Source organism: Aquarana catesbeiana, linkage group LG03 (genome assembly GCF_042186555.1).
Source record: "Aquarana catesbeiana isolate 2022-GZ linkage group LG03, ASM4218655v1, whole genome shotgun sequence".
Taxonomy (NCBI): domain Eukaryota; kingdom Metazoa; phylum Chordata; class Amphibia; order Anura; family Ranidae; genus Aquarana; species Aquarana catesbeiana.
Window position 1 is genome coordinate 134,246,677 of NC_133326.1, and position 26,570 is coordinate 134,273,246.

Consider the following 26,570-nt stretch of genomic DNA (forward strand, 5'->3'; position numbering starts at 1 on the left):
CCGGTGGTTTGTCTAGCCTCTTATGGATTTTTGGTGTATAATAGATAACTGGGGTTTTTGTGGAACTGGACACTAGGTATTCAGCTTCATTACTGTTAAGAATACCCATATTCTTTCCTTTTTTAACGAACGCCTTCAGCTTTTTCTCATGTATATATACGTTTAGGGTTTGTTATAGGTGTTCTCCACCCGGAGCAAGTTTTCCATTTCCTCTTCATAATCCCTTTTTGTTTAGGATTACCAGTCCACCCCCTTTATCCGCGGGCCGGATTATAACTTCCTTTCTGTTACCCAGGGCTTTGTTAGTTTTCCAGACATTTTTACTTTTGTGGCTATTCCGGTTTTCTAATTTCCTTAAATCATCCTCGACCATTTTTTGAAAGGCCCCCAAACTTTGGTTCCCTGATGTTGGGGGATTGAAGGTGGAGTTGTTTTTTAGTGTAGTTTGTACATAAAGTGGTTCTTCCTTTGTTTTTGAGTTATTTATTGCGAAGAGTTTCTTGAGGTTAAGCTTCCTCATAAACTTTTTGAGGTCGATGTAGGTTTCAAATTTATCTATAGATTTTTCAGGGGCATATTTAAGTCCTAAATCTAGAATTTTCATTTCATCTTCAGTGAATATAACTTCACTGAGGTTGAATATGCCCTTGCCTAGTATTCTCCTCTTCTTTTCTTCTTCCTTCCTCTGTTGCCTCTAGTGGATTTCCTCTTTCTTCGAATCTCTGTATATTCCCCCTCTCCCTTCCATAGATCCTGTCCCGGCCTTCCCTGTGATGTTGCTGTTCCATATAATACTGATGGAATTCCGGCTGTCGATCCTCCATCATTCTGTATGGTCCTCCTTGAGGTCTTCCTCTGTTCGTATTTCCCTCCATCCAGGGTTCCTGTAGTATGCTTGAGCCCTCCATCTTCCTGGTGGTCTGTCTTGGGGTCCAAGCCTGGGAAAATCCCTAGGGTGTCTAGGGTTCCTATATTGTTGCAGATCTCTAAGGTCTTCATACGCTCTCCCGTATTGGGCATGCCTATTTTCCCTTAAAGGTGAGAACCTGTTCCGGGTGGTTACATTGTATCTGGGTGTTTGAGGGGTTCTGGATGTTACCTGTTCTTGATAGTTAACCCTCCTAGTATTTGTTCCTCCCTGATGCCTATATGGTGTGCCCTGTTGTCTATATGGATGTTCCATGTTGGTCCTTATCTGTTGGTGTGTGTTAGTAATCAATGCTTCCTGCTCCAAGTCTATGAATGTATCTGGGCTGACGTCCAACAGATCGTCTTCTAGTACATCACCAATATCTGCGATAGTTGTTTGCCATTTATAGACTTTCATGTTCTGATAGTCCAATACATCTCTTTTATATTTCTTTTGCTTTTTTGCCTGTATTTCAGTAACATACTTCTTAATTACCTCCTGGAGTTCTTTTTCCATATCTTTATATTCAGCTTGATTGACAAAGGGTGCCAACTGATTTTTAATATCCGTGGTGAGAGCAGTCAGTCTACTTAAAGGCGACTGATCAGCCTAGGAAAACGGATGTATTGCCTGAAGGTCCTAAAAGAGGACAGACGGTATCAAAATCTACTATTTCTAAATGGATTCAACAAGTAATCGTTCAAGCTTATGGTTTAAAGAGGTAGATTCCACCCTCTCAAATCAAAACACACTCCTCTAGGGCTGTTAGTGCTCCGTGGGCAGTGCATCATTAAGCCTCCATGGCTCAAAACTGCAAGGCTGCAACTTGGTCTTCAATCCATACATTTACCAGATTCTATCAGGTGAATGTGAAAAGGCATAAGGATATCTCCTTTGGGGCGTGGTGTGCTGCAGACAGCAGTATAACTCCTCAAGTGTCATGTTGCCCTAATTCTGTTGTCTCTCTCCCCTCAGTTGGCATTGCCATGGGACATCCCACATAGTAACTACTATGGCTCTGTGTCCCGTGATGTACAATTAAAGAAAATAGGATTTTTATAACAGCTTACCTGTAAAATCATTTTCTTTTGAAGTAAATCTTTCTAGCATACACGTGTTTTGCTTTGCTACAAAACTCCCGGTATGGGAGGGGCTATATAGGGAGGCAACTTCCTGTTTAGGGTGTGCCAGTGTCCAGCACCTGAAGGTGGCCTATAACCCACATAGTAACTACTATGGCTCTGTGTCCCGTTATGTACTTCAAAAGAAAAGGATTTTACAGGTAAGCTGTTATAAAAATCCTATTTTTCCATCCGTTGATTGGATTGGATGAAAACGGACAGGCGGTCTGTTTTCATCCGATCCCCCCCAATAGAGGAGAGCTGAGATCTGACAGGTCCATTTCTGCACAGTGTGCACAGACGTACTTGTCATCCGCTGGCTTAGTGGGGATCAACGGAGCGATACCGGCAGAGCAGGCGGGAGTCTGAAAACTGATCCGCACATGTGAAAGGGGCCTCAAAACGTAAAATAAAGAGTAGTTACCATTTGCAAAGTAAACCTACAATATTCATATCCACAATATCCATATCTTATAAAGATAAATTCAATAGTCCGATAGCTTTTTCACAAGCTACTCCCCCCCCCCCCCCCCCCCCCAATAATAATTAATTTGTATAACTATTTTTTTTTTTTTTTTTTTTTTTTTGTGAAATTGCAAGAAACCTTTGTAATTTAATGCTTAGGTACAGTTTATTTTTTATGCAGTCAATTTTGTTTTCGTGCCCTATATTTTCATCTAATTAAAGTTAATAACTTCAGCATTTTGATGTACATTCAAGCTGAAATATATGAAGAAAGAAATGTTTTTTTGTTTGTCTATTGGATTTCTTTTCAGAGGAAAGCGAGTTTCCTAAATGGCCTTGTTTTTATTGACTGACTGTTAGCAGTGAGTAAAATTCAGCTTGTGAAGGGAACCATAGGGTTGTCTGCAGGAAAGGTCCAAACCTTTTACCTATTGGATCATTGAGTCACGTATGAACCCTGGTATGAATAGAGTCACAGCATGACCACCGCTCTTCCCCTTGCCTCTGTGACCATTAAAACCAGCATTGCACAGGGGGTGGGGGGCTCAGACAGTTGGTTTGTTTCATCCTTGATGGAAAGGGCTTTGTACAATAGCTTTGGGGACAACAGGTGGTAGAAGAATTGAGCAGACACAAGCTATTTTTACTGCATCGTGCTGAGCACTAATCTAAACAAGCCAGCAAGTTGAAAAGACAACATTAAACTATTAACTGGTATAATGCAGCTTAACCAGTTTGGTCAACCCTCACTTTTGTCTTGTGTTTTTTTTTTCTTGTTTTTTTTATTGGTGCAGTCTTTTTCCTTTTCAGGTCTTTTGCATGTGGTTTTTTCACTTGGTTTGCTGTATCAAATACATAGATATTGCTTTCCACTAGATGGCAAATAGGTCTTAGTATCGGATCGGTAGCGCTTGTTAATTTGTTTTCCCCTTCTAATTGACTAGCCTTGCTTGCTCTGCTTCCCTTGGAGAGATTTGCTCTTTACACCTGAGAGATTTTTTCCCATTAACTCCACAGCACAAGCTGCACACTTTGCATTTAAATCTCCTCCATGTGATTAAGCAGTCATAGGAATTAAGGAGAAGGCATTATTACTTTTGATGTGTAAAATTGTGCTTTACTATAAAGCCATTCTCCCTGCACTTAGCTTTCCATTTAGAAATGGGTGTGGATGCTAAGTCCATGTGGCTGTCTGCTTACACAGTGTGAACATGCTTAGTATATTTTCTTCTCTGCACTTTTCTTATTTTCAACTGCTGCGCCAGTCTGAGCAAATTGTGTGTCCTACTGATGTGTAACATGATTTGCATATCCACTGATGGACCCATCATTTGAGAACCAGATATAACTGTAAATATTGTTGAACAATAAGGTGCATATGACTCTGCCTCCTGGCTAATTAATGTTTCAGAACTGTTGCAGCTATGATCCTTATTAAGTTTGTCTGCAGGAGTTAAGTGTGTTTGATCACCTATATTAACTCCCAACGATTTTTGTTTTTTAACATAAGGGGCATGTTTCTGCTATAAATGGGTATTGTATTCCTTTTTTTAAAATTGTCTGGAAAGTTGTATGCAGGTGGATTCCAAGTGGATCATAAAGTTGTCTGAATATAAGCCTTTTTTCACTTGTAAGTATTTTAACCTTTTATACTCCTAATTCTATTTAGTGTCCTTTACTGATCCGTTGTTGGGTAAAAATACGCAGAAGAAAAATGTATCCCTTTAAATCCTATGGAACTCTCCACACCAGTGCACCATAAGTGCGGTGCTTTAACCACTTCAATACCAGACAATTTTACCCCCTTTCTACCCAGGCCAATTGTCACACTTTGAATGACAATTGCATGGTCATGCAACACTGTACCAAAATGAAATTTTTTTTTAATTTTTTTTTTACATAGAGATTTCATTTGGTGGTGGTTAATCGCCACTGGGTTTTTTTTTTTTTTTTATGGTTTGCTAAATAAATGAAAAAAACAAACATTTTGAAAAAAACAAGTGTTTTTCTTCATTTGTTATAACATTTTGCAAATATTTTTTCATGATTTTAGGCCAAAATATATTCTGCTACATTTCTTTGGTGAAATAATCGAAATCAGTGTGTTATATTTAGTCCATAGGAAAGGTAAAGGCCACAAACTATGGTATATATCTGAAAATTGATCAATCCTGATGTGCGGACAGCCTATCATTTCTTGAGGCCAGAAAATGGTAGGACAGTACAAATACCCCCAAATGACCTCTATTTGGAAAGTAGGCAGTCGAAGATATTTAGAGGCGAGTTTTTTGAAATTGTAATTTTTTTTGTCACAATTTTTAGGAAAATGATCGATCACATTTAAAAAAATGTATTTATTTTTATTTTTTTTACATACTGTTACCTGTGCAGTAAAGTGCCATCATATAACTGGTGTGGTGGTGATTAGGGACACTGGCAACAATATGTAAAAATACATTTTCACTTTAAAAAAAATACAGTGGTACCATAGTAACACTGTACTACTCTGGGGATGTGATCAGGATTTTTTTTTTTTTTACACACACTATACGATTGGTTGCTTATAACTGTATTGTGTATTATAAGCATTTTTTTCTGAATGAAAACTATTTATTCTGTGTTTGCTGTTGTGATTAGCTGTGATTGGCCACAGCTAACCACATGTTAACAGATGTGATTGGCCCTGTCTGTATCATGTGATCACTGTGACCAATCACAGAGCTCATCGCAATAATACACAATGAAAGGCATGAGTCAAAGCCTTTCATTGTGTACAATTTTCATGTGATCTGCTGTGATTGACCACAGCAATCAAATGGTACTGGCAGCAGGCCGATAGTGATCTGGCATCGGCTGTGTCCTGTGGACACAGTGGGTGACCATGCCAAAGCACGGACTGACTAATCCTGGGAGCACATCATATCACATCCTTCCAGGATAATGGCTCCGGCTTAGCCATCATATTACAATAGTCCAGGTGGGAGTCCTGCTACCTGCATCTTTTGTGTGCTTTTCAAAAGTGCCACAAAAACAAATCTCCTGTTGAATTCCTTAGAAAATGCATCAAAAATGCACATCTGTTGCATTTGAGTCAGAATAATAAATTAAAGCTTTACTTTGTTTACTAAGCTGTGGAGCAACTGCACTTGCAGAGTGCACAGTCTATTTGCCTTAAGTAAATCGTCCCCAATGTGGTGGTCCATTAAAGAATGCAGCAACTTAAGGCATTCCGGCCCATTTTAATTACAGAACTGCATTTTACGGTGAAAATATTAAGGCGTTGGGTCCTAAATAATATAAATAAATATATATATATATATATATATACACACACACACAACACATGAGATACTAGAGTCTTAGACCCTCATTAACCCTTACATATTCATAGCAAAATCCTATCAAAAGGTGGATTCTTAATTCTCATATATTGCAATACATGCTGTCAAATTTGTCAGTGGTTGTGAGCGATTCTTCTCTGGAGGGTAAGCCTGTAATAAAGCTTACCTCCTAGGTAAAATGAATATCTCCTAAATAGGCACTATTTAGGAGATATTCAGGCGAGCAGCAGCCAGGTGAAGTCACTGGCGCATGGGCTCTGAAGGAACAACATACCCTTGACGTTTCTTCATAGCTGTGCGCCGTGACAGTGTCTCCCGCACATGCGCATGAGTGAGGTCCTCACAACTTAGACATTCAAGCCAAGGCAGTACACAGACCTGGAAGGAAGACTGGGTGAAAATGGGGGCGCCTGCAGCGGTGACAAGGCGCTGCTAGAGGGCTTCATTTCAGGGTAAGTTTCTCAAAATGTGCTAGTATGCGGCATACTAGCACGTTATGATATTACCTTGCAGGAGAAACCCCCCCCCCCCCACAAGACTTTATCACTGCTTTAAAGTGTGTTTATGAAAATATATCTAAAATAAACACATGTCGGAGTTCAGCTTGTCAGTATTCTGCTTATTTCACTGGCTTGGGAGAAGATCTGTAGGTGAAAGTGAAACAGTAGAGAAAGATTAGGTCACCTCCCCTGTCGAGCAGAGCTGTACTATGTGGCAGAGCTATATAAACAGAATTGGTGAAAAAAGAAAGGGGAGTAGATATGGCGCTGTTCTAAACCTGATTGGGTTCAGGTGTGTTCTACTCCCCAAAGAGAGAGGAAGGAGTTATAGGTGGGGAGAAAAATATGAAATAAATAGTGCCTGTTAGAGTGTCTTCAAGCCAAAAAATGCCAGATGCACTGTGCCTATGTGCTCCTTATGTGAAACCAAAAATAAAAATTAAAAATAAAAATATAAAGATTGAATAATAAAATTAAACTCCTACTGTATGTGAAATGTGTGTCAGGCTGTGTGCCTGGCTAAATAGAAAGTGCAATGTGTAATGTTCCAACTTGCTTATGTAATAAATTAAATGCAGTAAATCATTGTTATTAAAATGACCATAGATGCAATATGTTCAAACAAATAAATATGCAAAGTGCTAGTGTGAATAAACAGGTGAACACATGAATGATATATGCAATAAAAGTGCTGTTGTGCCAGTGAAGGAATCCGTTTTGACTCTGGTGGGCTTTTCAATGAATAAACACTCAGTGCATGCCTTATTCGTGCTCCTATAGTGACTGCACTCACCAAATCCTCCACCCCCCCTTGGGGGTCTCACACATCCACAGTATATGCCACTGCACTGTGCCAGATGCACTGTGCCTGGGCTGAGTTACCATTAAGAAAAGAGCCATCTGGATTACCCACCATTGATTGGGAAGAGGAAGTGAGAGCAAAGAGCTCGTGGGGAGATCCGCATATGAGTTTTGACTCATCTGGGAGTCAACAATAAAGACGGAGCTATCCTATACTGCTACACAGTGGCATATACTGTGGATGTGTGAGACCCCAAGGGGGGGTGGAGGATCTGGTGAGTGCAGTCACTATAGGAGCACGAATAAGGCATGCACTGTGTTCATTTAAAAGCCCACCAGAGTCAAAACAGATTCCTTCACTGGCACAACAGCACTTTTATAGCATATATCATTCACGTGTTCACACTAGCACTTTGCATATTTATTTAATTGTTTGAACATATTTCATCTATGGTCATTTTAATAATAATGATTTTTTGCATTTATTTATTACATAAGCAAGTTGGAACATTACACATTGCACTTTCTATTTAGCCAGGCACACAGCCTGACACACATTTCACATACAGTAGGAGTTTAATTTTATTATTCAATCTTTATATTTTAATTTTTAATTTTTATTTTTGGTTTCACATAAGGAGCACATAGGCACAGTGCATCTGGCATTTTTTGGCTTGAAGAAACTCTTCTAACAGGCACTATTTATTTCATATTTTTCTCCCCACCTAGAACTCCTTCCTCCCTCTTTGGGGAGTAGAACACACCTGAACCTAATCAGGTTTAGAACAGCGCCATATCTACTCCCCTTTCTTTCTTTTTTCAACACTATACTCCACCTAGTGGAAGTAATTGGTAGAGGCAGCAGTTCTAGAAAACATCTCCAGAGTATTATTCCACTGCGCGGGGACCCTTCATTCTTCTCTTATAAACAGAATTGGGTTTGCAGGGAAAAAAAAGCTCCTCTGTCGTGTCTGTGTTTAGTTGTGTGCAGCTGTAACAGTCATCCAAAAGCAGCGCAGCACAGTGCATTTTCCATTTGTGAGTGATGCGGTGAGGGATAGGTCCGTTTGTTTATAATGTATGCGTATCGTGGTGCCATTCAGAATAAATAAACGTGTAATGCACATATACTTCAAGATGTGGTGCAGTGCATGTTAACAGACATTTATTATGTGTGCTAAAAGGTGACCAGCCTAAAATAACTTTTTCCGGTTAGATTGGACAGGATCAGAGGAGGGGACTTGATGACCATTCTCTCATTTGAACCTGGTGGTTTGAGGAAAGTTGTGACCAGAAAGTATTAAGACAATTTTTTTTTTTTCCTTCATAATCATTCACAGTGTTGTGGGTCTGTGCATCATGTACTTTGTTAACTAATGATGCATCTTCATTTTGGGCTGGATTTGATAAATACTTGTTTTGTTTTTCTTAGGGCAATAAAGAATGCCAAGGGCCTTCACAGCAAGAAAGAAATTCCAATCCACAGAGTGGCAGACATCTCTGGGGTAAGAAATTACACTCATTATTATACTGAATGCTGTGCATTTTTTTTAATGGACCGGTGATATATTTTGCTTGCACACCATATTGGCATTGAACGTGTGTTTAAAAGAGTGCTGCAATAACTCCCGTCTGGTCAGTGTGCAAAATTTAAATGTGTTGCCAGCACACGGACAAGTTTTTTTCAAAGTGTGAAACTCTTTATTCTTGTATGATCACATAACTGCTTTTCTTTTTTGTATTAATTTCTATACATCTTCCTTAAAAAAAAAAAAAAAAAAGTATGCTACCTTGGGAATCTTGTGGTAAAGTTGTTGTAAAGGCCAAATTTTTTTTTATACCATGCCTCCAGATAGGCAGACACTTTTAGAGCTGTCCTGTGAGTATATTAGCTTTCTGCTAATATATTTATAGCACCCCCCCGACAAAATTTCAGCCTGGTTTTATCACGTGTCTGAGAACTTGTCAGAAGTTATCATGCTAAGAACAGAGCAGAAGAAAGCCACGGGACTTAGTGCTTTGAAGAGAGATAAGAAAACACTGCAGATATGTTCATGAATCGGGTTTACATCCACTTTAATGCATTCTCTGCCAAAAAAAAACTTTGTTGCAGCTCCCCCCAGGGGCTAAAAGTGTACCTCTACACTTTCTCCTACAGTGTCTATCTGATCTGCCGGCAGCCTCTAAGCCTTCTGCTGTGGAGGCTCTGGCTAAAGAAGAATCTCAGAAATCCTTTGATAGACTATGTTGCCCCTGAAGGGATATATATATATATATCTCTATATTTAAATGTATACTTTTTACATAATTTCTTTATTTATAGTGCACCGTCCCCTTGCTAGTTAGAAATACAACCACCTTTGTTCTGTAAAGAGCACTCTGTTCCCTTTATATCCTGTTCATATGACTGGTAGCTGCTGTGCCATATTTTCCCCTGGTGGCCAGACTACATCACCACTTGCTGCAGTGGGCAGATCTAAATGTTTCAGACACTCAGTCTGATCTGCCCACTGTGCAGCATAGATTTTCAGGTCAATCTGATCTGTCCTATTCACGCCCACAGTTCCACCCACAGTGCTGCCCATTCAGACTGTAGTTCTTAGTAATGCAAGTGGTGACCTGATTACATCACCGCTTGCTGCAATACTCTGACCCAAGAGTCTCAAACTACTAGTCTGATTCACCTACTGTGCAGCATAGGTAGGCCAAGAGTCTCTTACATTCCAAACACTCCCATTGGTGCCCATTGAGACTACAAATCCCGGGGCATGATGAGATTTGTAGTCTTAAGAAGCAGTAACAAATAACAGGAAGTGATGTTGCTGCTTCAGGTACCTCCTCCAAGAGCCCAAGGATGGTGTACATTCTCTGCAAATAGCTGGCGTTTTTTTTTTGGGGGGGGGGGGTGGATGTTATGGTGAGTTTTATACACGGTGTGCAATTTTTATTCAAAATCACATGAACTCTTTTGCTTAACTATGTGGGGGGGTACTGCTGTTTTTATCACAATCCTGGAGTTATTTAAAAATGGAACAGCCTGTAGCTTCTACTAGTGCTGTTACATGTCTAGGATCCTTTAGAAGTCATAGGAATGCTAAACCTACTTGAGGAGACTTTTTTTTTTTTTTTAAGAAGTGGGCTGCTCCTGTCAAGGATAAGGGAATTTCCCCTCTTAATAAAGAACCAACAGTGTTTCTAAGGATCACATACATAAATGTTTGTTTTTCCAAAATTTTTTTTTTCCTGCAGAACCTGTACTGCAACCTGCAATGGCCATGATGGTAATAAACTAGACTCATGAGAAGGGATCAATTTGCTTTCCACAATGATCCCTTTATTGTAGAATGTATAGAATTTGTTGATGGCCCTGAGCTACTCTGTGGGAAGGTTAATAAATATCTCTAATCTTATTTCTTGTATGCGTCTCCTTTCAGTGAACATGTGGAGATCTTTGGTTGAAATGTTGGGCTGAGGAGCAGGCATGCAAAACATTGCATGCCTTATAAGGGATCACATTTAGAGGGGCCTTGGACACTCTCATTAAGGATGTCACTGGGAATAAAAGTACTGGTCCTACCCTAGCACAAAAACCTAGACCTCAGAGCAGAAAGACTCGCCCTCCTTTGAGGCCAAGAACTGTTCCTTGCATAAAAATGAAGGCCTCAACCTTAAAATTCAAACCCAAACAAGGTTCAACTGCAAACCTTGGGCTTCCAAATCCCCCCAAACCTACAGATTTTGGCAGGAAAGGGTGCTCACACTTTACGAAGTGGGGAGACATTTGTTGGCCTTTGCGGCTACCTATACAGGCAGGTAAAGCTGTCTGGGTATAGTATAGTCTTTAATCTGCCTGTGTTACCACACAGATTAGCAAATCTCCTTACAGCCCTTAAAGTTTTCTGGATTAAGGGTTTACTGCCTCAGGGGCTGTGGTAGAAAAATTTAAGGGGTTTTGCTCACAATCTTTTCACTGTCCCCAATCCCAAAGGGGCGTGTGCTACATCTTGGATCCCAAGGCCCTAAATGTCTTCGTTCAGTCCCAAAAATTCTGCATGTAATCCACCAGGTCTGGCCACCTTGGACATCAACTTGCTTTTCCATTGCATCAATGATTTCCCTCAGTTTGCTGCAGGTCCCCAGCACTTATAGATTGTAGCCCCACCATTTGGCTTGCCTTCAGCACCCTGTGTTCACCAAGTTTCTGGCGCCTGTCTTATCTCTCTTTTCCCAGGACAAGCCTGCTGTAGGCTGGGTGACCTCCTGTTGAGTGAACAGTTGCCACGAGGTCTGGTTGACAATGTGGTAAAGACAGTTCAGATCTTGCAAAGTTTTTGTTGGAGTGTCCTGGGTCATATCCTAGACACAGCTCAAGCCAAAGTGTTTTTTTTTTTTTTTTTTTTTTTTTTTTTTAAACCTTGACAATTAAGCTTTTCGGTCAAGCAGTCAGCTGACTCTTTGTTTCTTTTTCAATTTTTTGAAAGGCATACACTTTACCAACATCAAATATAACATATTATGCATGTCTATATGCTAATCTAATATACAAATAAATTCATTTTCTTCTAAAGCCAAGACCATGCTCTCTAATTAGAACAAAATCAACACCTCATTACAATCCCCCAAACGCATTAAGGCAGAGATCCGCCCTTAATCAAAGTATGTCTCCAACTCTGTCTTGGGGGGTTCTATCTATATTTTCCTTAAGTGTCTAACTCTCTCTTACCTCTTTATTTACAAAAAAAAAGAAAAAAAAGCAAACCAACAAAAAAAAGAAAAAAAAAAAAAAAAAACAAAGCCCTGAGGGGAGGGAGGGGCAGAGCCCATCTTCCGCCTCCCCCCCTCCCAACTCCCCATTCCCCCCCTCCCCACCCCCTCCTCCCCACCCCCTCCTCCTCACCCCCTCCTCCTCCCCCTCTCCCCCACAACCCCCTCCCTTACTAAGAATCTAATGGCCACATTTTCTATTTTCAGTCATTAAGATTTACATCTATAAGGGTTTTTCCCTCTTCTGTATTAATGAAAAGATTCCATGGAGACCATGTTTTCAGATATGACCCTCTTTTTTGCCGGGATGCCCAAACCAAATCCTCCATAAGGTTCAATTGTTCTACTCTTTTAAGCCACAATCCTACCGTTGGTTGTGTCTGCTTCCAAGTGAGTGGAATATATGCTCTGGCTGCATTCAGCAGGAGACATAGAATAGATTTCTTATATGATTTAACTGGGATTTTAGTTTCTTGTAAAAGGAAGATAGATGGATCCTCCGGAATCTCCTGATCACTACATTTTTGAGCAATTCTCCGAACTCCTTTCCAAAAGTTCTCTATTCTGGGGCAGGATCAAAAAAATGTGTTAATGTCCCCTCCTTCCCCCCGCAACGCCAGCAATTCTCTGATACCTCCGGGTAGCATCTGTTTAGGAATGCCGGGATAGAATCTTAAAATTTGTCTTCTGCATTCCTATGCAGATTGACGACTCAAATCAAAGTCTTTGTTTCTATGCAAGAGTTCTGGGGTTGATGGTAGCCTCTTTTTGAGGCAGACCAAAAAAGGAATACCCCATAGATAGGACTTTGACACACCACCAACACTGGATAAATGTAAAAAAGTTTATTATACAAATATTGAAATATTTAGACAAGTGAACAGATATAAAAAGACATATGGCGCCTAAGGGTGCATACAAAAAACAAAGCAAAACACAAAGCCATATGTCTTTTTATATCTGTTCTCTTGTCTAAATATTTCAATATTTGTATAATAAACTTTTTTATATTCAGTGTTGGTGGTCTGTCAAAGTCCCATCTAGGGGGTATTCCTTTTTTGGTCTGTAAATCAGGGATGGGACCACCACACTTTTTTCCTGATATGGTGGAAGCCTCTTTGTTTTCTTTTTGAGGCAGTTCAGTTGCCTGGTTCCACTCCAGATCCCTACAACTCAACATCCTGTCACTGTGACAAATTGTTTCTCTGGACAAACTGACACAGAGGACCAGGTTGTCTGTGGCCTGGTCCAGCAGACCTTCACAACAGATGCCCTGATTTTGCCTCCATCCCCCTGTCTGGTCTTGGTACATCAGAAGTAAATTTCTCTTCACTGTCCCTGTAAAGGAGAACCAGCTTCCCATGTAACCATTTTAGTGGCTCAGACAGATCTTTCAAGCTTATGGTCTTAATGATCTGGTCCCACCCTATCCAGGCAAGGAACACTCTTCTAGATCTGTGTGTGCGCTGCTTGGGCTTTTCAGAATCTGGCAACATTTTTTTTTTTTTTTTTTTAAGATTAGCAAAGGTTACGCCTTTAGTTCACATGTTCTCAAAGTTTTGCCAGGTGGATGTTTAGGCCTCTTCAGATGCACACTTTGGGTGTAAGGTCCTTCAGGTAGCTAATTGAGCTGCAGGATGCCTCAAGTTTTGGGTTTATAGGGGGACATGTTAATGTGTTTTTGATGTTGCCCACGCCTCAGTTTCACTGCTTTTGGATGTCCAATAGTCTCTGAATCATGTGACCCTCAACAGACACAAAATTAGAATTTTGTACTTGGCATAAAATCCTTTTCTTGGAGTATGAGGGACACAGGTCTCATTCCTCTGTATATATGATCTTGCTTTCAGTGCTGCTTTAATAAAGAACTGAGGCATGCTGGGAGTCGAAGGTATAGTATACCAGGCTGGTCACTGTCTTTAGTTTGCTAGTGTCCAAATCCCTCTATAGATGTCATTATACCCCAATAGTTTCGGAAACGTGATCTTTAATGAACTTTAAGAAAAGGATTTTACAGTAAGTACAAAAATGTAATTTTTTCGCTGCTTAGACAGCTTCACTGGTGCAGCTTGTTATCATGTGTGATTTGCTAATCATTCTGTGATTCCTATGTGATAGTCTTCTACCGAAGCCTGCTTTTCATTGCCACAAGCCTGCTGTGCAGTGGGATTCTGTTGTGCAGCTGCCCTCACTGTTAATTGCACAGTCAGAGTTCGGAATCCAGTAATCAGCTGACAAGGCTGAGACATGTTTTTTAGGAACTGTAACAAATCATGTCTTCATAATTATAGACTATACTTAAATCCCAAATGTGATATTACATTTAAAACAGGAAGTCATAGTTCTGATAATTTAATGCTAATCTAAGTTTGAATGTTCTTTCTACAGTTAGCCCTGTTTCAGTGTAGATTTTTACTGTATGTTTTGAATGTCAAAGGCTTTAGTGCCAATGTTAGTCTTGAAATGAATCCTTAAACCTTTAATTTCAGATGGATTTGTTATCTGGCTTCCTGCAAATCACCATTACTGCTACTTTGTTTCCCTTGATTAAGTGTATCATAAAATTCCCCAGGCGTTAGTTACCAAGCAAAATATATTGATATACAATATTTCCCTGTGCTGTGACCCTCGGCTTCTAGAACAGCTCTATAACTCAATGGCAAGCTATTGGAATGGATCCATTATTGTGCCATGCTAATGTAGGCACGTATTGTAGCTATATAAAATGCTGTAAAAGAATTTTATTGAACTATGCTTTTCACTGGTTTCCCTCTAGTTTTAGTCATTGGTCTACTTGCTAACTGTCACAGAGTCTGGCTCACAACCCAAAACTCTTGAAGCTACAAAAAAAAAAAAGTTAATCTGGAAAACATTTTGGGCAAGTATCTATAGAAATGGCCTTTGCAGCAATACATATGTATTGATATGCCGTTCCCATTTTATGCATGTACGTATACTGGCACTTGTGCTTATTGTGATGGCCTCAACAAAGCGGTTACTAACAGCTGAGAGCACAATATATTCAAATACATCAGCTCACTGCTGGTGATTACCTGAAATGGCAGTATTTTGTAATCATTGTTTTGTTATTCATCCGTCAGTGAAGTGGGCTGCTATATTGACACCTATGTATTAACTGGCATTACTGCCTTTTTATATATATATGCCTCCCATGGTCAGTTTGGCAGAATCTTCTGTTCTACAGAATGTTGAAAAAGGGTGGACATGGCATAAATGAGTGGTGTTCATTTGAGCCCTAAAGGTAGATTCATGTAATTTTCACAGTTAGAAGACATTCCTTGCCTAAGAAGTAGTGTGTCTTCGTTAAGGCAGTTGAGTGCCACAGAAATGCTCAGATTTAAATGAGGTTTATCAGACACTTCATTAATGTCTTTAGCGTTGAAACTGCACTTTTTATTGCAAAGCTCAGCATATGCCTACTTGAGGATGTCATATCTTATGGTACTTTACCATACATGAAAGCACTCTCATCCTATTGTAAAGTAAAAATAATACATTTTACTTTATCCCTTGAATGGAGATTCTAGGGCCACAGTAGTGAATTGTTTTTTTTTTTTGTTTTTTTTTTTTTTTTGGTGTAGGTGTGTTTATGAAATATTCAAAATGAGGGAGCTGATAAAGGAAAATGTTGAATTTCGTACCTAAATTAGGTGCTTATATAATCATTTTATGCTCAAAAGCGGTCCACTAGCTAGAGTGACTTTGCAGAAATGTTTTTTCGTTGTCCTCAATTTTTTGGACAGCATAGAGAAACGCTTCCTTGCATTCTACAGTAAGGCATTTCAGAGCATGGGCCATGGTCAGGCTGATGAGATATATTAAAATAAGTTGTTTCCTTTGTTTTATCTCGTTTGTGCACATTAGGTCCCGGTTCACACCAGTGCGCTGTGCTATATCGCATGTGATTCGCCCTGCAGTGCAAATCATGTGCAATGTCTGTGTGATGCGATTTCAGCCATACAGATAGCACAGGACGCTTTTTCTTTATCGTACATCACGGGACAAAGAATTGGGCTAACATTCATTACCTACTGGTTATACGTCCTCTCTACGTGAATGCACACTGGTAGACAGTCTTAGACAGGAAGTCTGTCCCTATATAACCTCTCCTCTCCTATTCAGGAAGTACTTCAGTTTTTTTTTTTTACCAGTGTCTGCAAGGTGGATGGGCACGTTGAGTTGTCTGAGCTCCAGTTCTGTAGTCCCAAAAACGGTTCTTAAATCAAGGGATTGATCGGATGGTACCCGAGCCTCGCAAAGAATACGCAAGGATCCTGCGAGGTTTTGCCTGTAACGCGACCTTCGGGTGCCAGACCATGCGTAGTGGAATCCTGGGCACCACAGAGCTAAGGCATTCCTGCGGGGTGCTGTACAGGTCCAAGGGAGTGGACCATAAAACTGAAAGGGTACCCAGTCCTTGAAGGTCCCCAAGTGACGGAACCTGCTGTGATTGGTGAAGGTTGGGCTCTCTGTTTCTAAGGCTGCCCTACGCCTGGATGGGTAAGTGAAACTTCCTTATTTACTTATTGTGGGGTGATTGTAACATTCAGTCAAGCTAGCTAGAGGCTGGACACCTGTGTGCGGTGACCACAGGGGGGAGTTTTGGGCTAGCTGTGGGTGTTTGCAAAAAGTACCTTTTTTTTCTTGTTGTCTTGGCTGTATTTTCCTTAATGGATGGTCCGTGTGCGCACACGGAGCCGCGCATGTGCCGTAGTCTAATCTTGGTGCCCGAAAATTCATGTCATATGCGAATACAGTCGCGCCCGTTCGCCAGGACCGTGTGCGTGCGCACACATGTGTGGAATGTTCTGGCGCGCACAGCCAGCTTATTTGAGCCATGTATGGCAGACATGCGGTGCTTCCAGGGGACAGCTGTGGGACAGAGCAGGCTCTGAGTCATTTTCAGTGGTTCATTTATCCTTGCCCAGGTCATGTGAGTCACCAGGTGTTGCATGGCAGGCTAAGGTGCTTAGCAAGATTGTTGCATAGGGGTTTGTTGAGCCCTACTAAAGGGTCTCCCTTCTGGGGTATGTAAATGCTAACCCATGTACTCTGTTTTTGTGGCTTGCAATGTCTTCAAAAAAAGTGGAGCGGAGCTAATCCTACAGGGAAGGGCACATCTATGTCATCAGTAGCTCCTGAGGAGCCTAGTCAAAACCCTAGTTTTTGTGTCCCCTGTAGGACCAGAGGCTTCCGGGCAATCTGAACCGCTGTGCCTTTCTGGTATTGTGCCTACGGTCAACACTGCTGCTTCAGCTTTTATCACCAGGGATGATCTGTCCTCAGCCCTAGCTGGGTTAGAGGACAGAATTGCTGGCATGATTGCCTCTATCTCGCAGGGTGGTAAGTGTGACAGACCCCCCCCCCCCCATCCCCCTATCTTGGCAGAGAATGGGTTGATGATGGGGAAGAGCTAAATGCCAAGGATTCTGTGGAGGGCCTGGCAGATGAGTCTGCTTCTGAGCAATCTGGGCCAGAAGATGGCCAGTTGGTATCAGTCGCAGAGGCTTTTGATCCAAACTCTTACTGAGATGGTTCCTTCTGCCTTTAAGTTACCTCCTGCAGAGGTTTCTGAGCAGTCCTCTTTGGGGTCCCTGAGGCCTCAAGCCGCACAGGCTTTCCCCTTGCACCCACCATTGGAACAGGCGGTGTATGCTGATTGGAAACATCCTGACAGGATTGTTGTTCCTTCTAAGAGGTTTTCCTCTTTATATCCCATAGATGCAGCAGTCTCTTCTTTAAATAAGAACTTAACTTGTCCAGTGGATAACGCACAGGGCTTGAAGGACCCTGGTGACAAGAAACTGAAGTCACTAAATAAAGGCTTCCTTTTCTTTGGCCAGTTCAGTTATTCAGCCAGCTGTCGCAGCAATTGGAGTCTGCCAGTCCTTAAAGGATCAGGTCAGACGGCCTGACAGGCCTAACCAAGAGCATGATCCTGCTGAAAGCAGAGCAGATATACCTCGAGAGCTGTGTTTTGCTGTTGATGCCTTGAAGGATTCAATACAGCAGGTTTTTTGTTTGGCTCACTTGTCTGTACACATGCACAGACTTTTGTAAGAACTGGTCAGCTGAGCTTCCTTGTAAGAAGTTATTGGCAGGGTTCCCCTTTCATGGGGAACTTTTAGTGATTATTTGGACAAATATATCCAAAAGATTTCGGGAGGGAAGAGCTCTCTACTTCCTGTGAAGAGAAGGACTAGGCGTCCCTCGTTTAAAACCTCAGGGACTGCTTCTTCAGGGGTCTGAGGGCACCAGACAATCCTCTATTTGGCTCTGTATGAGTCTTCTAGAAAGGATGGTGTCGTCCTTCGAGGCAGTGCCCTATGCCCAGTTCCATTTCAGGCCTATACAACAAAATATCTTGTCGGCTTGGAACAGGCGAGGGCAAGCCCTGGATTATTGCATGTTCTTATCTCCCCGGGCACGCTTAAGCCTATAAGCTGGTGGTTGCGGCATCAGAACCTGCGAAAGGGAAGATCCTTCCTCTTGGTGTCTTGGAGAGTACTGACCACAGCGACCCTAGAGGGGCTCACAGCTCGGGGAGATGGTCAAGGGCAGAACAGAGCCTGCCCATCAACATCCTGGAGTTGCGAGCAGTATGTCTGGCCCTACATGGTGGAGCTTCAGGACTGCCCTTTTGGGGTTCAGTCTGACAATGCCACTGCAGTGGCCTATATAAACCACCAGGGCGGAACCAGGAGTCGTTCAGAAAGAGGTGAACCACATACTAGCCTGGGCAGAGGAACATGTGCCGGTTCTATCGGCGATTCATATCCCGGGGGTAGAGAACTGGAAGGCAGATTATCTCAGCCGCCAGCATATCTGCCCAGGGGAATGGTCCCTACACCCAAGGGTGTTCCAGGAAATGTGACAGCATTGGAGATGGCCAGATGTTGATCTTTTGGCATCCAGCTTCAACAAGCTACATCAGTTTGTGTCCCAAACAAGGGATCCCCTGGCAATCGGAGCAGATGCTCTGGTGCCATGGAGCCAGTATCGCCTGGTTTATGCTTTTCCCCCAATCGCTTTCCTTCCACATTTGTTGCACAGGTATCGGAGGGGGTTCCAGTCATCCTGGTGGCATCGGCCTGGCCTAAAAGGCCCTGGTTCCCAGATATTGGCAATAGACGGGCCATGGACGCTTCCTCGCCACCCCGATATACTGTCTCAAGGTCCTATTTTCCATCTCAATTTACAGTCTCTAAATTTGACGGCATGGCTATTGAAGCCAGGGTGCTAAAGGATCGTGGCATCTCAAAACCGGTGGTGTCTATCCTAGTGAATGCTAGGAAAGCTGTCACTAGGAAGATCTCTCATAAGGTCTGGAAGTCTTATTTTGCTTGGTGTGAAGAGAGAAAATGACATCCTTGGAAATGCGTGATTGGGAGAATTCTCTTTGCTACAGTTGGCTGTAGAAATCAGATTGGCTTTGAGTACAATCAGAGGTCAAATTTTGGCCCTGTCAGTATTCTTCCTAAGGCCTTTAGCCTCCCATTCCTTGGTCCGAACCTTTATGCACGGGGCAACTGTTGTGAAAAGTTATAAGCAAATTATTCTGTTGCGCTGAAAAGCACAATTCTAGCTCTTTTGTATAATGGCGGGGAAGCGCGATTGTACCTCCAAGTAATAGACAGACGCTAGTATCATGTTGAGCTTAGAAAAGTCCTGAATAGGACATGCTCTATAGTGTAAAAAAAAATAAGAGGGTGGTGGCTTCACAATAGGCCAATTAGACACTTGTGTACCTTCAAAAGAACCAATCGGACACATGTATATATTCAATATCTTCGATATGCAGCAGTGACTTATGCAATTGGCCATGTGCAGAGCCATGTGGGCAGTTTCCTGCTGAGTCACAATGTGCCTCACATTGTGAACACTACAAACATGGCTCTGTCCACGACCGTGTGCATAGTCTTACCGCTACCATTGTTGCGAACCATACTCTATCATGGCTCAGCGAGACCTAATTTTGTACGGTTATGCATTGTTCCCATGTACGCGTGTCTGCTTGCCGGGTGTGGTCGCCATGAGGTGGACAGCCTCTTGGTGAGGCATAAGCAAACATCCCTTAAAGTGCGAACAGATCTCTTGCATTCATGAGAAGGTTTCCGCAACCAACGGTCCTTCACTGGTGTCTATGTGCGGACATGCTCACATGAGTGTGTCCGCAGCAAAACGGACACTGGGGAACATCTGACAATATACATTAATAAAAAATTCCACAACACAACTCATTTGCTTCCCCCATTAGGTCACCTTCTTTGTCCTTGGGGACTTTAGGGACCAAGTTTTTTTAGGGACCAATTTATACCAGCAGCGTTATGGCCCTTTCACAGGGGTGGACCAATCAGGACCACCAGTTTTTCAGGCTGACCTGATCGGATCCTCCAGTCTCCTCTGTGGAGCGGTGGGTGTCAACTGACACGTTGACATCCGATCCTATCCGCTAGAAATTGAAGAATGGGGATCTGCTACCCATCCGTCTGGTGGTCCGTTTCCATCTGACCGCCCATAGAGGAGAACTGACTGTGTCTGCTCTGCATAAGTGGAGCGGACATGGACCAGACATCTGCCTGCTCAGCCGGGATCAGCAGACTGCTTCCCCGCTGCACAGGCAAGCTCCAACAGAGCCCACCCCATGTGTAAGGGGCCTAAGAACACTGTTACTGGCACTGGTTTATTTCTGTGTGAACTTTCTTAAAATGTCACAATTGACATTCCATTAAGTTCAGTTGGCCGCAGCACTAAAAAATTGCATTGCACTGCAAAGAAAGTGTGCCACACACACACACACACACACACACACACACACACACACACACACACACACACACACACACACACACACACACACTCTTTGACATGCTTATTTGGGATTGGACAGGGAAAAAGGAGAAATCTCGCCAACTGGGCCCCAAACCTTAATTCAAATTTGACAGTCATTCCCATTCTGTCCAAACTATTAGACACATTTTGCGTGGAGTTACACTTAAGTGTATTTAAAGTAAATTTTTAGTTTTGCATAAGGTAGGGAATGGTTGATGCCTTTGTGCCCTATTCTCACTGGCAATCAAAGTGTGGAAACTTTTTAAAACTGATTGGACACTGGACCAGAAATAAAGGGGACATGTTCTAATTAGGGATGCTTGTTCCAGTGAATACTTTCTAAAAGGCAATTTCCATCACTACATCATCTCTCACTTCTACAACAATAGCATCACAGGGGTTTTAAGTATTTCTACTCTATCCAAGCCTTAGACGTTTATGGCTTTAGATATACAAATGTGCACACATTTTTGGTACTCTTACAGCTTGTTAAAACACCTCCTCTTGATGAAAGTAAACATATTTGTTTCATGTGTGTTTGTATGCTTTGTTTTATGAGTAAAGTATGCCTTTTGCATGCTTTTTGGTCTTGTACAGAGCAGTGGTTCCCAACCTCCGTTTTCAAGTAACCCCGACAGGTCATTTTTTCAGGGTTTTCTTCACCACAGATGCGTTAACTCTGTGTCAGTGGCTTTGTGTTTGACAGCTATTTTATTGAAGAGACATTCCCAAAACATGGTCTGTTCATAGTACCTGAGGACTGGGGTTGGGAACCACTGTCATAGAATAAGACCATGAAAGTTTAAAAAGATAATTTATTGCATATTCTGAGAACTAGTCTAAAATTGTAGGTCCCATCAGTGTATCACTTGGCAACTATGACTAATGTATAGAAAGACTCTGAGAGGAGAGGTACAGTACAAGCACTGGAGTAATGTAGAGGTGGGTGAGAATGAATAGAAAAGCCAACTACTAAAGTCGTATAACACTGCCTATCCATTACAAATTATAGGGGTGGTCTGTAATTTTTTAATGAGGATTGATCCCCTTTTCTTAAGGGACACAGGATTCATTTTAGTCTTAAACAATGGGTTATACCAGCCTTTTTCAACCAGGGTTCCTTGAGGTTTCTTAAGGGGTGCCTTGGCAAAAGGTCTAAAAATGTATCAAAAGATGCATATACAAGCCAGTAGGTGGATCAAGCCTGCCTTTTAGTTACACAAAGCTGTGGGTTTTCATTATGCTCCAATATGACTTTCTAGACACTGGCATCCTAACAACCAATGATGTTAGTTGATAAGGAGAATGCCTATTGCCTCCACAGCATCCTTGCTTGACCCTCCTCTGCCCCTCTCGGTTAGCACTGGGGTCACAGCTGACTGATGGAAGGAAATAAATTGAGGGAGAAGAGAAACATTGGAATACTAGTCACAGTACCAGTGTGCAAAAGTGTATTTGCTTTGGAAGGATAAATCACCTGTAACGTTGGGTGTTCTATGTGTGAATGTTGCTGCATTATGTAAAACTATTAGAATACTTTTTTACATTTTAGAATGGGGTGCCTTGACTGAAAAAAGATTGCAAAACACTGTTATACTGCCATCTACAGAAAAAATTGGATACTGGCAAACAAAACCATGGATTAGGGTAGGTATAACCCCATCCCAATCCCAGCATGCTTCAGTTTTGCTAGGTCCCTAAAGGATGGGTGTGCTTTCTCTATTGAGAAATGTTTACCCCCCTTTTTACCAGCTATTTAGATTTCCTTTTATTTTTCAGTATGTTATCAACCTCAATATTTTATCAATGTTTTCCTCAATCAAGATATTCCCCAAGTGCTGTTAAGCTTGATTCCATATTCAGCTATCCAGATCAGGTAATTTTTGGAGATGACTTGCATAGTTGTACCTATACCTACTGGACCACAGAATGTGGAGCCTGCCTGGAATGTGTTCTTTGGGTATTGGGCTCTGTCAGTGGCACTTCCCAGACCTTCAGGTACAGTTGTAAGAGGGAACAGAGTTCTCTCCAGCTTCAGAGTTATAGCACAGCCACTTTGGCTGAACAGCGGGAGCTACTGCATTGTTGGTAACATTGAACGCTCAGTTATACTACAAACGTTTACAACTCGACCTTCTGTCTTCATGGGACAAGAAGGTACGATCTCTGGACATATAGATATGCCAGACACTGAAGACCATGTGGTCTCTGGCCTGGTGGCTCAGAAATCCAAATCTGGAGTTGGGAAAATTGTGTCCGACAGGTTGGGAACGAGTTCTAGACATTTTTTTATGTACAGTTATTTAGTCATTAAAATAATCGTATTTACTGATCAGCATTCTGGAGCTGTGTGCAATTTGGTTGTTCCTATGATGCTGACTGCCTTGGAAGGAGGGTCATCTGGAGGGTTCCAGTCTGACAATGCCATGGCAATGGTATACATCAATCACCAGGGAAGAATCAGAAGTCATGCTGTGGAAGAAGAGGTAGAAACAATTCTAACCTAGACAGACCACAAGTCAGGATTGTCAGCAGTTCACATTCCAGACATAGACGTTTGGGAACTAGACTATCTTGGGGAACAGTGCCTGGACCAAGGGAAATGGACTATATGCCTGAAAAGGTTTTATGATCTGTGTCACAGGTATGGGACACCAAGTGTGAATGTCCTGGCCTATGGATGTGACACCAAATGAGCGGGTTTGTCTCCATATGCCGCAATCCTCTTCCAGAATCCATTAATGCGCATCATAGTCTGTGGGTTCAGAACAGCCTGAGCTATGATTTTTCTCTAAACTCCTTCCTTTGACTACTCCGCAGGCTCAGAATGAAGCACATTCCAGTAATCCTTATAGCTCTGAATTTGCCAGGTGGATGTAGTACTTCACATTGACTTTTGGCAGACAATCTGCGGGCTCTTCCGAATTTCTTACCTCAAGGTCCAGTCTAACACTCCACTTCATAGTCTCTTGCTTTAATGGCACAACTGTTGAAGCTTATGTCTCGGGAAACAGGAGTCTGAAACCTGTAAGTCACATGCATTTGAAAGTTATGAAATCTATCTCTCGTAAATGTCTACCATCACAGAGGTATTAAAACACTTGTCAGTTTTTTATTGCTGTCTATACCTCTGTTAAGGAGATTCATCCTGTTTACTATTATTGAAAGTAAAAGGAAATCTAATTTTTTTTTTTCCCAGCAATGTAGTAGGGGGGAAATCTTCCAATAGGGACACTGGTTCTGGTGGCTTGGGGGGGGGGGGGGGGGGGTCCACAAAGAATTCCCCTAATTTGCAGGGAATTACTCTCACTTCCTGTTTGGCTTTGAGACTGGAAGCAAGGGGAAATCTCCGCAATGGGACACAGTTGGTGAAAAAAGTGACGAGTTATAACCCTCCCTTACTCTATCGAAAATGAAAAAAAAAAGTTTTGCCTATAGTTCTACTTTGACATTTGGTCCAGAGTACCAAGGGAAATATCTTGGCGTCTGTTTTCTTATTTTATTGTGCCCCCATTTCTTGGTTAAAACTTTTATACTTTTTGTAGCTCATCCTCTACAACCTCCTGTGACCCTGTTGAAGTGTATGGTCTTAAGGACAAAAGTGTACCCTTGTAGATGTGCACTCAACTAGATTGGTGAATTACCTTTGGGTCTTTATGCATCAGGCAACTTTTCCCCCAGTATTGAAAAACTGCCATCGGGGTCTCCTGTTAACATGTTTTCTAAGTTTTACCAGGTGGATGTTCAGGCCTCTTCTCATGCCATTTTTGGGCATAAGATCCTTCAGGCAGCTCTTTAAGCTGCACACAGGCTGTAAAAGTACATTTCTGAAGGTCCGTGCAGACCCAGTGTGGTCTTGCAAGTAACCAGGAGACCAAATATACTGTGATAAGATTTACCCTGTGAGGGAACCTCTAATACACACAACTCTTTGGAAGACAAACTATGCCCCAGGGGCAATGTTTTGGGGGAAGCCTTGAGCGAACCTGGAAAGAAAATGCTGACAACAGGCTGGTGGATTTGGACCATTAACTGAGGCACTTGTTTTTTTTGTTTTTTTGTTTTTTTTTCAGTGCAGGGGCATTACTTCATAGTGCCTTAATATGCGGTTTATATTCTCCTACACGTGAGTGTGATTTTCTTGACGTTTTTTAAAAAACTATTCAGCAGTGAGCACTAGGTCTGTTTTCTGTTTGCCTTGCGCTTGGATGATAACCTTGATCCAAGTTATCTGGGGCATTAGAGCAGCTTGAGTCTGCTGGGTTGATCCTTGTGTATGCTTGGTGATAGTCTTTGAGAGAGTTCCATTAATGATGATTACCAGCATCTACCATATTTAACAGTACCTGCCTGGGATTCATATGTTGAATGTGTCCATGTCAAATGCTGCTCTATGGTGATTTCTTTGTTTAGAGCAGACCTTCCTGCATTCATCCTCTGAAGAAAGTGCAGTAATGTAGCAGAAATATAAGCACCAAACCTGGTCAATTCAGGTTCCAATGCCAGATGACATATTTTCCACTAAGCAATTTCTCTATGGTATTGTTTGCAGTTTTAATACACTTATGCAATTTTGCAGCATTGATTCTTACTACTCTAATTCAGTCTTGCCTTGAAAGTTTGAATTAGACTGGTGACTCTCAAGCAAATAGTACAAAAGTTGGGCGCCACATTTTAGAAACATACACCCACTTAATGCTTGTGAAGATTCAGAACTCAGACTAAACAATGTGAACTATTTTATCTCAATTGAGCCCATTTATAAAAGGAGAAATGAGTAATGGCCACATATATACCTACTATTAGTACAGGCTTCTTTGTGTACGTGTGTGTGTGTGTGTGTATGCTGCTAAATAGTGAAAAATGGTGCATTTTATTGGGTTGTCATTGTTCATTTACTATGTTAATGCTATTAGTTGTGATAATAGAGAAGTGCATATGGCAAATCTCTTGCACTGTTGCCTTGGCATCTGTCACACGGTACCCACAGCTCTCTGTAGATTAACAACCAGTAAGATTACCAACCTGACCTGCAGTCTCTATACAATAACCAGGTGATTAGATCTTGGTTGCCATCAATCAAAGATGCATGTAACACTGTTAAACGCCCACTTAGCTGATCCCATTGAAAGGCTGAAGGCATCTGCTGAAATAGTTATTCCCAAAACTGTGATTCTGCGACCAAGGATCCTCTGCTTGCAGATCTGCTATGTCGCATCATAGCAGCACTGGTTCAATCCCAGTTATCAGACCCTAGGGAAAAAAGGTTATTTAATAAACTAACTCTTGAGTATCTTATTGCCATCCCCTGCTGCATAAAGTACAACCTAATCAGCAAAGAAATTTGATAAGCTGCAGTTATTGCTTTCATAGGTCTACACTGTGGGGCTTTGCAAAATGGAGAACCAGGAACAGATTAACCCCTCACCATCAGATGTCCTGCATTACTGCAAGCTGAAAAAAGTTAGGCTGGCTTCCATCCTGTCAGTAGCATTTCTCAAGCAAGTTTTTCTGAAAGAAAGGGTTAATATCCCTACTTGCTGTTCCTTTGCTTTCTATTTCCAGATTAGCCCTGCAGCCTGCGCATATTAATTCAGCAGAAGTGCTGATCTGTCTATCATTGTATTCCCAGCCCGGTAACTTGGCTAGGGCTCAGCTGCAGAGCCTCGCCACACTGTATGCTGATGGATGTCACTAGAATGTTTACCATCTAGTGCAATCCACCTAGTAAAATATAGGGGAATAAAAACTCAACTGCTATATTTGGCTAAACTAAACCTTAGAATGGCTTATTTTTTACAAAAATAACTGTTGC

At 41.7% G+C, this 26,570-nt stretch overlaps 1 protein-coding gene across 1 annotated transcript in view; it reads left to right on the top strand.

Annotated features, from left to right (window-relative positions):
• Positions 1 to 26,570, top strand: part of SND1 (staphylococcal nuclease and tudor domain containing 1) — a 957,459-nt gene that overhangs the window by 424,207 nt on the left and 506,682 nt on the right. Inside the window, exon 14 of the mRNA XM_073619298.1 lies at positions 8,571 to 8,643. Within this exon, the coding sequence (XP_073475399.1) occupies positions 8,571 to 8,643 (73 nt within the window). The remainder of the gene's footprint in view (positions 1 to 8,570; positions 8,644 to 26,570) is intronic.